This window comes from Brachyhypopomus gauderio, unplaced genomic scaffold (assembly GCF_052324685.1).
Source record: "Brachyhypopomus gauderio isolate BG-103 unplaced genomic scaffold, BGAUD_0.2 sc49, whole genome shotgun sequence".
In the NCBI taxonomy this organism is placed as follows: Eukaryota; Metazoa; Chordata; class Actinopteri; order Gymnotiformes; family Hypopomidae; genus Brachyhypopomus; species Brachyhypopomus gauderio.
In genome coordinates this window covers 1953341-1967426 of record NW_027506874.1, presented here as the reverse complement: position 1 = coordinate 1967426, position 14086 = coordinate 1953341, and the positions used below count along the sequence as shown (strand labels likewise).

General features: G+C 42.7%; 1 protein-coding gene across 3 annotated transcripts in view; it reads left to right on the top strand.

The window, feature by feature from the left end:
- Nucleotides 1-3103, top strand: part of capn15 (calpain 15) — a 35067-nt gene extending 31964 nt beyond the window's left edge. For all 3 annotated transcript variants that reach the window (XM_076986742.1, XM_076986743.1, XM_076986741.1), the window contains one exon: nucleotides 1525-3103. In XM_076986742.1, the coding sequence (XP_076842857.1) occupies nucleotides 1525-1702 (178 nt within the window). In that variant the 3' untranslated portion in view covers nucleotides 1703-3103. The remainder of the gene's footprint in view (nucleotides 1-1524) is intronic.
- Nucleotides 3104-14086: the final 10983 nt, after the last annotated feature.

Sequence of the window (14086 nt, the reverse complement as noted above, 5' to 3'; positions counted from 1 at the left end):
TTTATTGCGTTTTTAAAGCTGTACTTTCGTCTCATTTTTTCTTTATTGCAGTTTATTAAGAAAGGAAAAAAGAATAATTCCGGGGGGGGGGGGGGGGGGGGGGGGGATGGGTAGCGGGCCCAGGTTTAAAGGTCACGGTTCACTACTGCTATACACCATGACCTGTACACCAGATAATACTATAGACCAGGGGTACTCAATTAGAAATGATGACAGGCCACATTTAATTTTTTCGATCACTGAGGGGGCCGGTTACCGGGGGGGGGGGGGGGGGGGGTTTAACGCATCTGGGCGTCTGCTACCTGTTTGTTGTTGCCATAAAGGCAATCCCCGGCATCGTCTTGAGATCGCGGTGCGTGATTTCAAAATAAGAGCGGGTAGCGCGATTGAAAAAAAAGATTCCTAAAAAAAAACACTTTTCAAAACAGCTCGTGGGCCAGAAATAGATAGCCCGCGGGCCGCTATTTGAGTATGGGGGGTATAGACCATGACCTCTATACCAGATAATACTATAGACCATGACCTCTATTCTAGGTAGTACTATAGACTATGACACTATAGACTGGACAGTTCAAACTGATCAGTGCAGACTGTGATCAGTGTTCACTGGTTATTATAGACTGTGTTCATAAAGGTGGGAACATGTTTTAAGTCGGATATTGTGTTCCTTGTAGTTGTGAATGTTCTACCAGCCAGTAGGGGGTGCTGCTCACTCCTGCTTCTCACAGTCTTTATTATGTTCAGTGTACACAGTATACAGTAGACCACAAAACTGGAGGCTTTGGAGAATGTTGATATCGTAGAGCGCAGACAGTAGACATTTGGGCATTCACATGTACTCTGTGTTAGGAACGCTCTGAGCACTGTACTCTGTGTTCTCGGCCTTTAGCGCACTGTAGCGAGGCTGAACACACACCTCTGTGAGACGGACCAGAATCATGAGATCTGGAGCTGTTCCACAGTGACTGTGTACCACACACAGCTCGGCTGAGGAAGAGACCGCTATTGACCCTGTTGAGCAGAGTGTGGGCGTGTGAAGTGCTGCCCCCCAGTGGTAGTAACACCCAGTGATGGTTTATGTAGACATCAGGCTGCTCCTCTCCTCACAGTGATGAGGGGGAATGTGGTCTGGCACCTCCCACACTACAGGAAACATTCACTACTGTCCACATACCACAACAAGAACTTACTCCGTGTGTTTCTGTGTGTGTGTGTGTTTCTGTGTGTGTGTGTGTGTGTGTGTGTGTGTGTGTGTGTGTGTGTGTGTGTGTGTGTGTTTCTGTGTTTCTGTGTGTGTGTGTGTGTGTGTGTGTGTTTCTGTGTGTGTGTGTGTTTCTGTGTGTGTGTGTGTGTGTGTGTGTGTGTTTCTGTGTGTGTGTGTGTGTGTGTGTGTGTGTTTCTGTGTGTGTGTGTGTTTCTGTGTGTGTGTGTGTGTTTCTCTGTGTGTGTGTGTGTGTGTGTGTGTGTGTGTGTGTGTGTGTGTGTGTGTGTGTGTGTGTGTGTGTGTGTGTGTGTGTGTTTCAGGCAGGTGTTGGTGGTTCTCTCTCAACTGGAGGGAAACGCTGGTTTCTCCATCACACACCGTCTGGCCCATCGTAAAGCAGCCCAGTCAAATCTCGGAGACTGGACACCAACCAAAGCCACACACTCCCCCCAACTCACCCCAGACACTGAGGGGCTCCATAAACCCCGGCCGCTCTGACGCACACACACACACACACACACACACACACACACGCTTGGAAAGACAGGGTGAGCATGCCGGAACTACTGAGCCAATCAAATGTCTGCTCGTTGAGCCAAGACCCTCCCAGTGCAAACGCTAATGCACATGTGTATGTGTGCACTCACACACACACACACACACACACACACACACACACAGCACAACAACATACGCATCCGCATGCAAACAGCCATACTCATGTTCAGTTAAATGAACCACACACACAATATGCTGGAGTTGATGATGTGTGTCTCGGTACTTAAGCCAAACCTTCAGGAGGAGCTGCGTCCATGTCCTGGAGTTGTTGTACCTGTGTGTTAAACTCTGTTTCTGTCTGTCTGGGAGAGAATAAGGGAGAGAGGGAACAGAATTAAATAAGTCTGTTGTTTTTCTCTGTCATGTGATGTCTCATGGGCGGGAACTTTGGTCCCAGACACCAATCAGAAAACTTGAACTTTTCCTTGGCAAAATGTTTAAATGTTGGGGATTCTAGGTAACGATATGATGTAATGAAGCTTTTCTCCTAGGTTCAGAGATTTAGAGATCTAAATGAGTGTGTGAGAGAGTGTGTGTGTATGTGAGTGTGTGTGTGTGTGAGAGAGACCGTGATGGTTCATATTCTGTGTACAGCATAATTTTGTTAATTTATTTAAAATTGTAATAAAAATGTTTAAACATAGGAGAAGCTTGACAGAGAGACATGGAGAGTACTCGTTCACTGAGCTGATTCTCTTTTTAATGAGAAAACGTCGTAGTCATAGCTAGTAGTATAATGTAGGAATGTTTCTGTCTGTATCCGGTACGTTTGGGGGGAGTGTGATCTGTCTCTTGTAGTTCATTTTAATAGCTTTGATTGTACACTGGTTTTAAATGCCACAGTAATCTGCACCGCGTCCTGTGGACTGGGTTGAAATGTTTTTTGTTTGTTTTTTGTTTTGTTTGCCCAATTAGTTTTTCTGTCATTCTCCCTGTGGCTGGTTGTGCAGGTCAGTAGCCCCCTCTGCTGTCTGTAGATGGAGGTGCAGCCTCATCTCTGAAACCCATACATGTATCCACTTCTTCTTCCACACACACACACACACACACACACACACACACACACACACTCCTGCCTATACACATGCTCACACTTCTCTCTCATTACACTAGTACGTATACACTTCCCCATTTACACCACACACACAGACACCTACAGACTCTTCCTCACGTCTGTGTGTGCTGTACAGCTTTGGTTATATAGACCCACTCCAGTGGAGCAGCGCGCAGTGGGACATATCAAATATTTTATTGATTTTGAAACAGAAACTCTATATAAAATCTGTATGGTTCATTTGCAATCTCAGGTTCCATTGGACCAAATAAAGTTTTTTTTAGTCAGTTGAAGTGTTTTTTTATTGTTATTTTGAAGCATTAAACATGAGTTGGTGTGTAAAGGGGTACACGTGTGGGGGTAGGTGGCACACGTGTGGGGGTCGGCGGCACATGAGTGGTAGTAGAGACTCCGCTCAACAGTCGAATCTCCATTACAAGAGGAACAAGCGTCCTTGACCCGAGTGAAGAGTCCAAGAATCTGGGGATCTTGTTCCCGAGTGAGAAGGACCGCGAGGCTGACTGGTGGATCGGTCACTGACGCTGTACCCGTACGTTGTGGTGAAGAGAGAGCTGAGCCAGTTGAGGTGGTTTGAACATCTGGTCCAGATCACCTGGGCGTGTCCAACTGGGAGGAGACCCCGAGGGAGACGCTTGAGAGATCACTCGCCTGTCCTGGGAATGCCTCGGTGTCCCTCCAGAAGAGCTGGAGAGGGAACCCTGGGCCTCCGTGCTAACGATACTGCAACCTGGATCAGAGGATGTCAATGGATGAGTGGATGTATATATATTGGTTATTTATTCTTTACATCTGAGATAGACTAATATTGTTTATTAGTATCTCTGATATTTCTCATGTATGTTAAGTGAACTATATTTATGTTTCCCTTTTATGTGTATATTATGAAAAATCGAAGGTCACTCCAGAGTTGCCACAGCGACGGAGGTGCGGACGGAGTGAGAGGGCAGGACTTCGTTGTTCTGCATAGTGAACTGGGAACACAAGCAACTTCCCAACAAGACCGAACCAAACCGGCCCGAACCAAACCGACCCGAACCAAACCGAAGCAGATGGCAGTACCAACTCGCAATGTGAACTCAGCAGTGTAGCTCACACATCACACTTGATAAAGGTAGAACAGAACGAGGCCCAGGTGATGTCGTCTGGGAACGGGAGTGTGTGTGTGTGTGTGTGTGTTAGAAGGAGTGTGTGGATATGTGTGTGTGTGTGTGTGTGTGTGTGTGTTAGAGGGAGTGTGTGTGTGGATGTGTGTGTTAGAGGTATGGTTTGTGTGTAAGTGTAACATGGAGTGTGTGTGTGTGTGCTAGAGGGATGGTTTGTGTGTCAGTGTAACAGGGAGTTTTAGAACAATCAATCAATCAATCAATCAAAGTTTATTTGTATAGCGCTTTTCACAACACATGTTGTCACAAAGCGCTTTACAGGATTTAAAAGGTTAACAATACTATGGGTCCAGAACCCTAATGAGCAAGCCAAAGGCGACAGTGGCGAGGAAAAACTCCCTATGATGGTGGGGATTAGGAAGAAACCTCGGGAGAACCAAGACTCAAAAGGGAACCCATCCTCCATTGGGCGGCCCGTTAACACACAAATTACACAGAATACAGACAAATACACAAGTCACACACAAATCACACAATCCGACTAAGTAAAGGTAAAAATGAAAGTTCTGGGTTTTGATATTGTCACTGTAAATGTCTGTTGATGAACGCCAGGCTTTCATTCCATGTCGGAGCAGCGATGCTGGTATTGTAGGCTCCGACTGCAATGTTACTCTCCAGGTGAACCTCGGAGAAAATATACGAGATGTAGTAAATATGTAACAGATTAATCAAAGGCCAAACTAAACAGATGAGTCTTTAATCGAGTTTTAAACATTGAGACTGTGTCTGAGTCCCGAATAGAGGCAGGAAGATTATTCCACAATTGTGGAGCTTTAAAAGAAAAGGCTCTTCCACCTGCTGTGATCTTTTTGATCCTAGGAACAGTTAATAACCCTGCGTCCTGCGAGCGAAGTGAACGCGCTGGGTTATATTGTTCAATAAGTTCACTAAGATAGTCTGGAGCTAAGCCATGCAGCGTTTTATATGTTAATAAATTAGGGAGTTTTTCCTTGCCACTGTCGCCTTTGGCTTGCTCACTGGGGGCTAGGACTCGGCACTTGTAAAGCTGCTTTGTGACAACAACTGTTGTAAAAAGCGCTATATAAATAAAATTTGATTTGATTTTTGATTTGATTTGAATAAAAGTATTTTATAGTCAATAGGGAATCTAATTGGCAGCCAGTGTAATGACGATAGTACGGGACTAATGTGATCAAACTTTTTAGTTTTTGTTAAAACTCGTGCTGCTGCGTTCTGAACCAGCTGGAGTTTGTTTATCGATTTACCAGAGCATCCAGCTAGGAGACTGTTGCAATCATCTAAACGAGAGGATATGAATGCATGGATTAGTTTTTCTGCATCACTAATATTTAAATATGTTTCTAATTTTGGCAATGTTGCGCAAGTGAAAGAATGCTACCCTAGTAATATTATCAATGTGTATATCGAATGAGAGATCTGTGTCTATTGTGACGCCCAAGTTCTTTACCTCTGCGCTGGGGGTTATAGTAAAAGAATGTAGATTCAATGCTACATTACGTATCTTGTCTCTCGCAGCCCTAGACCCAACTATTATTAATTCTGTTTTATCTGGATTTAGTGCTAGAAAGTTACACGCCATCCAATGTTTTATCTCTTCTACACACTTCTCGATTTTACTGTTTACACCTAAATCATCGGGTTTTGCCGATAAATATAGTTGGGTGTCGTCTGCGTAGGAATGGAAACTGATGTCATGCTTATGCATAATCTCGCCTAAGGGTAACATGTACAGTGTGAATAGAAGTGGTCCTAGGACTGTCCCTTGTGGGACACCATATTTAACCTGCACAGATTTAGAGGTGTTATTATTAACACTTACACATTGGAAGTGTAAAAATATGATCTAAACCAGGAGAGTGCGACTCCTTTAATACCTACCGTGTTTTCTAGTCTATCCAGCAAAATGTTGTGGTCTACAGTATCAAAAGCTGCACTAAGATCTAACAGTAGGCTATAGGGAACGAGACAAGCCCATTATCGGCCGATATTAGTAGATAATTCACTACCCTGAGTAAAGCTGTTTCAGTGCTGTGGTTTGGTCTAAATCCTGATTGGAACTTTTCATGGATACTATTTGATTGGAGATAGTGGTTTAACTGATTGGAAACTGCTTTTTCTAAAATTTTAGAGATAAATGGGAGATTAGAAATGGGTCTATAGTTGGCTAGAATCTGCGGATCGAGATTCTGTTTTTTAATCAAGGGTCTAATTACGGCACATTTTAATTGTTTGGGCATGTAACCTAGGTTAAGGGAGGAGTTAATCATATTAAGTAAGGGCCCTACAATGGCTGGGAGTAGGTCTTTAAATAGACGGGTTGGAACTGGGTCAAATATACATGATGTAGGCTTAGACGAATTAATCAGTGTTGTGAGCTCTTTTTGCGATATAGGATCGAAGATATTTAGCTCAGTAATATTTCTGGATGCATAGTTACTAATAACTAAACTACTGGGGTTGGATTGGAGGTTAGGCTGCGATGTATTATGACTCTGTAGTCGGATATTATCTATTTTATTATTGAAAAAGTTAAAAAAATTCATCGCTAGTGTGTGTAAGTGCTGTGTTAGAACTAGTGTCGTTGATATTTCTTGTTAGTTTAGATACCGTCGCGAAGAGAAATCTAGGGTTATTCTTGTTGTTTTCTATTAGTGTCGAAAAGTATGCGGTTCTAGCTTTTATTAGGGCATGTTTATATTTGACTATGGCGTCTTTCCATGTGATTCTAAACACTTCTAGTGAGGTGGATCTCCATTTTTGCTCCGCTGCTCGAGCTGCACTGTACGTCTCCGCAAATTATGTCCTCAGTTCCTTCTGAGCTCCCGGTACGGCCCACCTCCACCACCACCTTCACCTCCACCACCACCACCTTCACCTCCACCACCACCACCACCTTCACCTCCACCACCACCACCACCTTCACCTCCACCACCACCTTCACCTCCACCACCACCACCTTCACCTCCACCACCACCACCTTCACCTCCACCTTCACCTCCACCACCTTCACCTCCTCCACCACCTTCACCTCCACCACCTTCACTTCCTCCACCACCTTCACCACCTTCACCTCCACCAACTTCACATTCACCACCTCCACCTCCACCACCTTCACCACCACCACCACCTTCACCTCCACCACCACCTCCATCTCCACCTCTACCTCCACATTCTCCCGCAGCCTTTTGGGATGCAAAGTCATAAATTTTGAGTCAAAGTCAAATTTCTTTATACACCACATTCCAAATTATTATGCAAATGTGTCATGAAGATCATTTTTTTGTTTCTCAGTTAAACTCACAGATGGTATTGTGTCTCAGGGCTCTTTGGATCACTGAAATCAATCTCAGACACCTGTGATAATTAGTTTGCCAGGTGAGCCCAATTAAAAGAAAACCACTTAAGAAGGATGTTCCACATTATTAAGCAGGCCACACGTTACAAGCAACATGGGAAAGAGAAAGGATCTCTGCTGCCGAAAGTGTCAAATAGTGCAATGCTTTGGACAAGGAATGAAAACATTAGATGTTTCATGAAAACCTAAGTGTGATCACCGCACTGTGAAGAGATTTGTGGCTGATTCACAGACGGGTTCATGCAGAATGAGGAAGGTTCTGCCAGGCAAGTTCATGGGATTAAGAGAGCAGCTGCTGAAATGTCATTACAAACCAGCAAACAGGTGTGTGAAGCTGCTGGTGCGTCTGGAGTGTGGCGAACATCTAGAGTGGTGGACGGAGTGGTGGACGGAGTAGTGGACGGAGTGGTGGATTGGCCACTAGGTGGTGGCATCATGTTTTGGGCTGGAATGATGGGGAGAGAGCCGGTAGGCTCCTTTAGAGTCCCTGAAGGTGTGAAAATGACCTCGCCAAAGTATATAGAGTTTCTGACTGAACTACTTACTTCCATGGTACAAAAAGAAGCGTCCCTTCTAGAGCAAAATCATCTTCATGCATGACCATGCACCATCTCGTACTGCAAAGAACACCTCTGTGTAATTGGCTGCTATGGGCATAAAAGAGGAGAAACTCCTGGCGTGGCCACCATCTTCCCCTGACCTCAACCCTATAGAGAACCTCTGGAGTATCATCAAGCAAAAGATCTATGAGGGTGGGAGGCAGGTCACACCAAAACAGCAGCTCTGGGAGGCTATTCTGACACCATGCAAAGAAACTCAAACAGAAACTCTCCAAAAACTCAAATTCAATGGATGCAAGAATTGTGAAGGTGATATCAAAGAAGGGTTCCTGTGTTAACATGTATCTTAGCCTATTATGATCTTTTTGATTGAAATAGATTCACTTTTGATTTCAGTAAATGTGTCACGTCCAGCTCCGCCCTCCTCCCTTGTCCGGCCTAGTTTCCCCGTTTCCTTGGTTTCCCTCCTGTCTGCCACGCCCCCGTCTTCAGTGTCTCTACCTGTGTCTCGTTTGCTTCCCTGGTTTTGTGTATTTAGTTTCCCCTGCGCTGTCTACCCTCGTCGGTCACTGTATGTGAGTCTTCCCTTGTCTTCCTGGGCCCGTATTTATCAAACTTCTTAGAATTACTCCTAAGAATCCTGCTAAGAATTGACTTGTGTCTAAAATAATTCTGCCGAAGCACGGTTTGTTTGGCTAGTGTGAGCGCTCCAACCGTGCCCGGATCAGTTAACCGTGCTCGGGCCCGCTTGAAGAGGTGGGCCAGGGCACGATTCATGTGGACTCGGGCACGGTTCGCTTCTAGTGTGAGCGCTATCCGTGCCCGGGCCCGCTTGGTGCCTCGTGTGATTGGTTCATTTTGCCGTTACTCAAACATGACGTCAGTGATGCGACGCTCACATTAAACAGTCATAGCGGCAAAGCGATTAGCAGACAATCGTTGTGTTAAATTATCGATAAATCTGTGCTTGCACCGTGTTTCTGCACTCCCAAAACGACTCCAAAAATACAATAAATAGAGAATCGTGAACTCCATCGTGTTGTGTGAGCGCGCTTTTTTCCAAATAAAGTCACGTTGTGATGACGTAAGCGTGCTCGGGCCGGGTTGCTGAAGCCAGTGTGAGTGCAGGCCAGAGGGGGAGTGGGGAGGGGGGATAACCGGGCCCCAGCACGGAACGAGCAAACCGTGCCTAGTGTGAGTACGCCCTTACACTTAACTCTGTGAGTAGGAGCAAATTTTTCAGCACTTAAGTCCAAAATTCCACTCTAAGAAGTTTGATAAATATGGGCCCTGGGCCCTCAATCTGTTTTGGATACTCTTCATCCTGCCTCTTCCTCACACGTTACAAAAATTTAACTGGATGATATTTGAACTTCTATTTTACTTTATTAAGTATTTTTGCGGACATTATCTATAATTATAAACACTTAATTATAATTAAGTGGTGGGCCGTTAACGGCGTTCGATAATTTGATAATCTTATCGGGCGATATAAAAAATATCGCCATTAAACTATTCTTAAAGTTGGGTTGGGAACTGGGTCAAAATAGGTAAGCAAACTATGATGACTTTCACCTTGATAGTTTAGCTCGGGTGTATTCCTAACCAAATTGCACAGTAGGGGGCGAGAACGAGTTTTCAAACCTGTGAATTACAAAGACCACAACAAATCATACGTGTGTTTACATGGATGTAGCCACGAAGCCGCCAGGTTTGCTTCATGGAAAATTCATTTTTAAGAAGCTTCCTAATGGAGACATTGACAAGACTAAAGTTGTTTGCACCTTATGCAACACGGAATCAGTTTATTGTAGGTTCTACCAGTCTGAAGTACCATTTAAACACAAAGCACCCATTTGCTAATGCTGCTGACGCTGGGTCAAGCACATTTCAAATCTCATGTTTAGCTGAATAAACATGTTATCAACCCCTTTTAATGTACAGTATGTAGGCTTACAAATTCATGTTTAACTGAATAAACCGTTGAACACGAGTAGCCTACATTTTATTGAGCATGATTTTTTTCTTCAAGTATCAAAGTAGAACAGCTTCCTCAAGCAGTCATTGAAGGCACTTTAATTCGCCTAAATGCATTGTGAACCTAAAATGGATTTATGAGGAAATGGTACAGTGAAACCTGTTCATACTTACTGTGATGATAGCTAAGGGTTCATACTCTTATACAGCAGTGGAATTGTTTTGGCATTATGGGTGATTTCTGAGAAATTGATGTCCTAATTCAGCCTATTTTACATGAGTGCTTTAATTCGCCTAAATGCATTATGAACCTAAAATGGATTTATGAAGAAATGGTACAGTGAAACCTGTTCATACTTACTGTGATGATAGATAAGGGTTCATACTCTCATGCAGCAGTGGAATTGTTTTGGCATTATGGGTGATTTCTGAGAAATTGATGTCCTAATTCAGCCTATTTGACATGAGTGCTTCAATTCGCCTAAATGTGGTATGAAGATAAAATGGATTTATGAAGAAATGGTACAGTGAAACCTGTTTATACTTACTGTGATGATAGGTAAGGGTGTATACTCTTATGCAGCAGTGGAATTGTTTTTGCATTATGGGATATTTCTGAGAAATTGAGCCTATTTGACATGAGTGCTTTAAATCATGTCATTTAAGTTTTATCTCCAAGCCCTAACAACATTTAAGACTACAATGTGGATTTTTGAAAAATGGTACAGCAGAATCTGTCTATTTTTGCACCGGGGATAAACAAAGGCTACCCACTCTTGGGTGGTAGTAGAATTATTTTGGCATTATAAGAAAATTCAGACAAATAGGAAACCACAGTCTCAGAATTAAACAAACATTTAAACATCATTACAAATATAAGGACTAGATTTATTGAAAACATGTATAGTCATGGAGTAACCCCCTGCCCTGAACATTTGCAGCATTGCAATAGTCCGTTATTGCTGGTAGTCGAGCCCTACAATAGACTAAATACAAACATTAAAACTATTTTGTTCAGTGTTTATTAAGCAATTGAAATACATTTCTAATTGTGTTTAATGTTGCAAGTAAATTAGTTAAATCAAGTAAAGTATTTATGAATGTAGAGAAAGCTCTTTAAATAATAGCAAAGTGTTTCTCGGTGCTTAGACAGCCTTAGTATGCGGTGAGCAGCGAAATACCGTAAAATCAAGCATATAGGCACAATCAAATTTAAAGCACGCATGAATCGCAAAAGCGCGGATAGCTTGACCGCGGTGATTGTTTTCCCAGTGCACGAGTTCCGGGCATACAGATTATATGGATGTACAATAAGATGAGCATGATGGAGATGACTGAAGATGCTATGCTGGTGGATGGGAAATTTAAATATAAGAAACTTCCAGATAGAAGTACAAACAAAAATAATGTTATTTGCACTTTATGTAGGAAGGAGTTTGCTTATCAAAGGAGCACTTGCACCCTTCGTTACCACCTCAACGTAAAACGCGCAGGTCAGTAATGATAACTTAGCTGCTAAATGTATTCCTAGTACGAGCAGTGTCACCAGTCAACACTCGACCACATGTCGGGGTTCAAATTAAGAAACAATGTCAAAGTCCACGTCGGACAAATCGACCAATTCACTGGCGAGATGGATTGCTGTGGACTGTAGACGCTCTCTGTGGTCGAAGGCTTAAGTAAGACGCGGCGAGTTTAAACGCCTCCGCCGCTCGCGGAGTCGCGCTCTATGGTCACTAGTGAAAGTATAATCCAGGCTTTACAAGACGCGCTGCAAATTGCGTCAACTGATGCAAGTTACGAACTGCCGTCCAGAAAGACAATGTAAAAGAAAATCCAGCAGCTGTATGATGAGGAAAGGGAAGTAAAACAGGTTATTGTGAAGAGCGCCACAAATGTGGCTCTGACTGGGGATCACTGGACCTCTGTTAGCAACAAGAATTATCTTGGTGTGACAGCTCATATTATAGATGATGAATGAAAGATCCAGTCATTTGCTTTGAGCATGCAGAAGACCACTTCTAGGCACTATAGAGATGCCTGTGGCAGAGGCCTGAGAGAGAGTTCCATAGAGTGGGTGCAGACACTGAAAAGGCCCCATCACCCCAGGTAAGTTTGGTCCTATATGGTATGGACAAAAGGTCCAAAGGAGCAAAGAGACTGAGAGGGAGTATAGTGATGGAGCAGATCAGTGATGTAGGGAGGTGCCTGATTATGGAGGGCTTTATAAGTAAATAAAATAATTTTATATTGAATACGTTGTGTGACAGGGAGCCAGTGTAGTTGTTGAAGAACAGGTGTGATGTGTTCACAGGAGCGTGACTGGGTGAGAAGACGTGCAGCTGAGTTCTGAATCTACTGAAGTTTATTTAGGTTTTATTTATTTAGATTTTGTTTGGTGTACCATAGAGAATGATATTACAATTGTCAATTTGTGATGTAATAAAATCATGGATCAGTTTCAGCAGCAGAGAAATTGAGTGATGGACGAAGGTGGGCAATATTTTTTAAATGAAAAAAAAAGCAGTTTTAGTGACTTTCTTTACATGCTGTTCAAATGATAAATGACTGTCAAAAATAACACCAAGATTACGGATGTGTAAGGAAGGGTACAGTGTAGAGTTGTCTATGGTCAAGCAGACGTCTTGTATGTTTTTTGTGAGGGATTTGGGACTTATTACAACCATGTCAGATTTATCACAATTTAATTTGAGAAAATTTTGCTTCCATCCATAATTTTATTTCAGTGAGGCAATTTGACAGTGTGGCAAGAGTTATAGTGGAGACTGATTTGGTGGAAATATAAAGCTGATCATCGGCATAGCAGTGGAAATGTAGACCATTTCCCTGGGGAACACCTTGGGACAATGGAGCAATGTGTGATCTGCAGTTGTTGATACATACAAACTGTTTACGGTTTGTGAGATATGATCTTAGCCATGCAAGGGCAGTACCAGTGATGTTGGTAGAGAATTCTAGGCGAGAAAGAAGAACAGAGTGGTTAATAGTGTCAAAGGCCACAGTTAAATCGAGGAGAATGAGAATACTAAGATTGCCAGAATCAGAGGAAAGAAGGTCGTTTGTAACCTTGATAAGGGCTGATTCGGTGCTGTGTTGGGAGCGAAAACCGGACTGGAATAGTTCAAACAGACTATGTGACATTAAGTAATCATTAAGCTGAGTGGCAACTACCCGTTCTAGTATTTTAGATAGAAATGGAAGATTAGAAATAGGGCAAAAATTACTCAAATTATCTGAATTTTCTTAAGGACTGGAGTGAGAGCAGCAATTTTAAGGGACTGAGGTACTGAACCAGAACAAAGGGAAGAGTTTATTATATCTGATACAACTGATAATATAACTGGAAAACAATCCTTGACCAGTTTTGTTGGAGCAGGATCAAGAATACAGGTAGAGCTTCGTGTTTTCGTCATGATCTTAGACAGCTCAGCCTGAGATACAGGTAAGAACTGGGAGAGAGACCGAGTGGTAGATTGAGGTGTGATCAACGGAAGGACAGGAGGAACAGAAGGGATGTTCAAGGAACTGTAGATAGTCTCAATCCTTGTCTGGAAGAATTACATGAATGAGTTGCATTTATCAATTGTAAAGGTATTTGAGATATTATCTATTGGTTTGAGAAGTTTGTTTATTGTAGAAAAAAGGTCTTTGGGACTAGTAGAATCAGCATGAATAAGGTCAGAATAATACGTAGTCCGGGCTATATTGAGAGCGTCTTTATAGAGATTAAGATAACTAGAGTAAGCCTGTACTGTTAGGCCAGATTTCTTATAAAGTCTCTCAAGCTGGCGCTTTCGAGTTTTCATTTGACGAAGCTCTGGTGTGTACCAAGGTGCAGAGTGGGTAAATGAAACCTCTTTGGTTTTAAGGGGAGCCAGCTGATCAAGACAGGACGAAAGAGTGTCATTATAATAATCAACAAGAACTGATGGATTATTAGATGAGGTAGGGGAGACAGACATATGACTGATTACAGAGTCTGAGAGAGCAGAGGGGGAGATTTGTTTAAGATTCCGGTATATATATTAGGGGTGGGACGCGATTAAAAAAATGTATCGAATTAATTTGAAGCGTTGTAATTAATTAATCGAAATAAATTAAAATATTAATATATATATATATACACACAGGAGAGACACACCACACACAAAAGAGACAGAGAGACACACAGGTGAAATAGACACACATGAG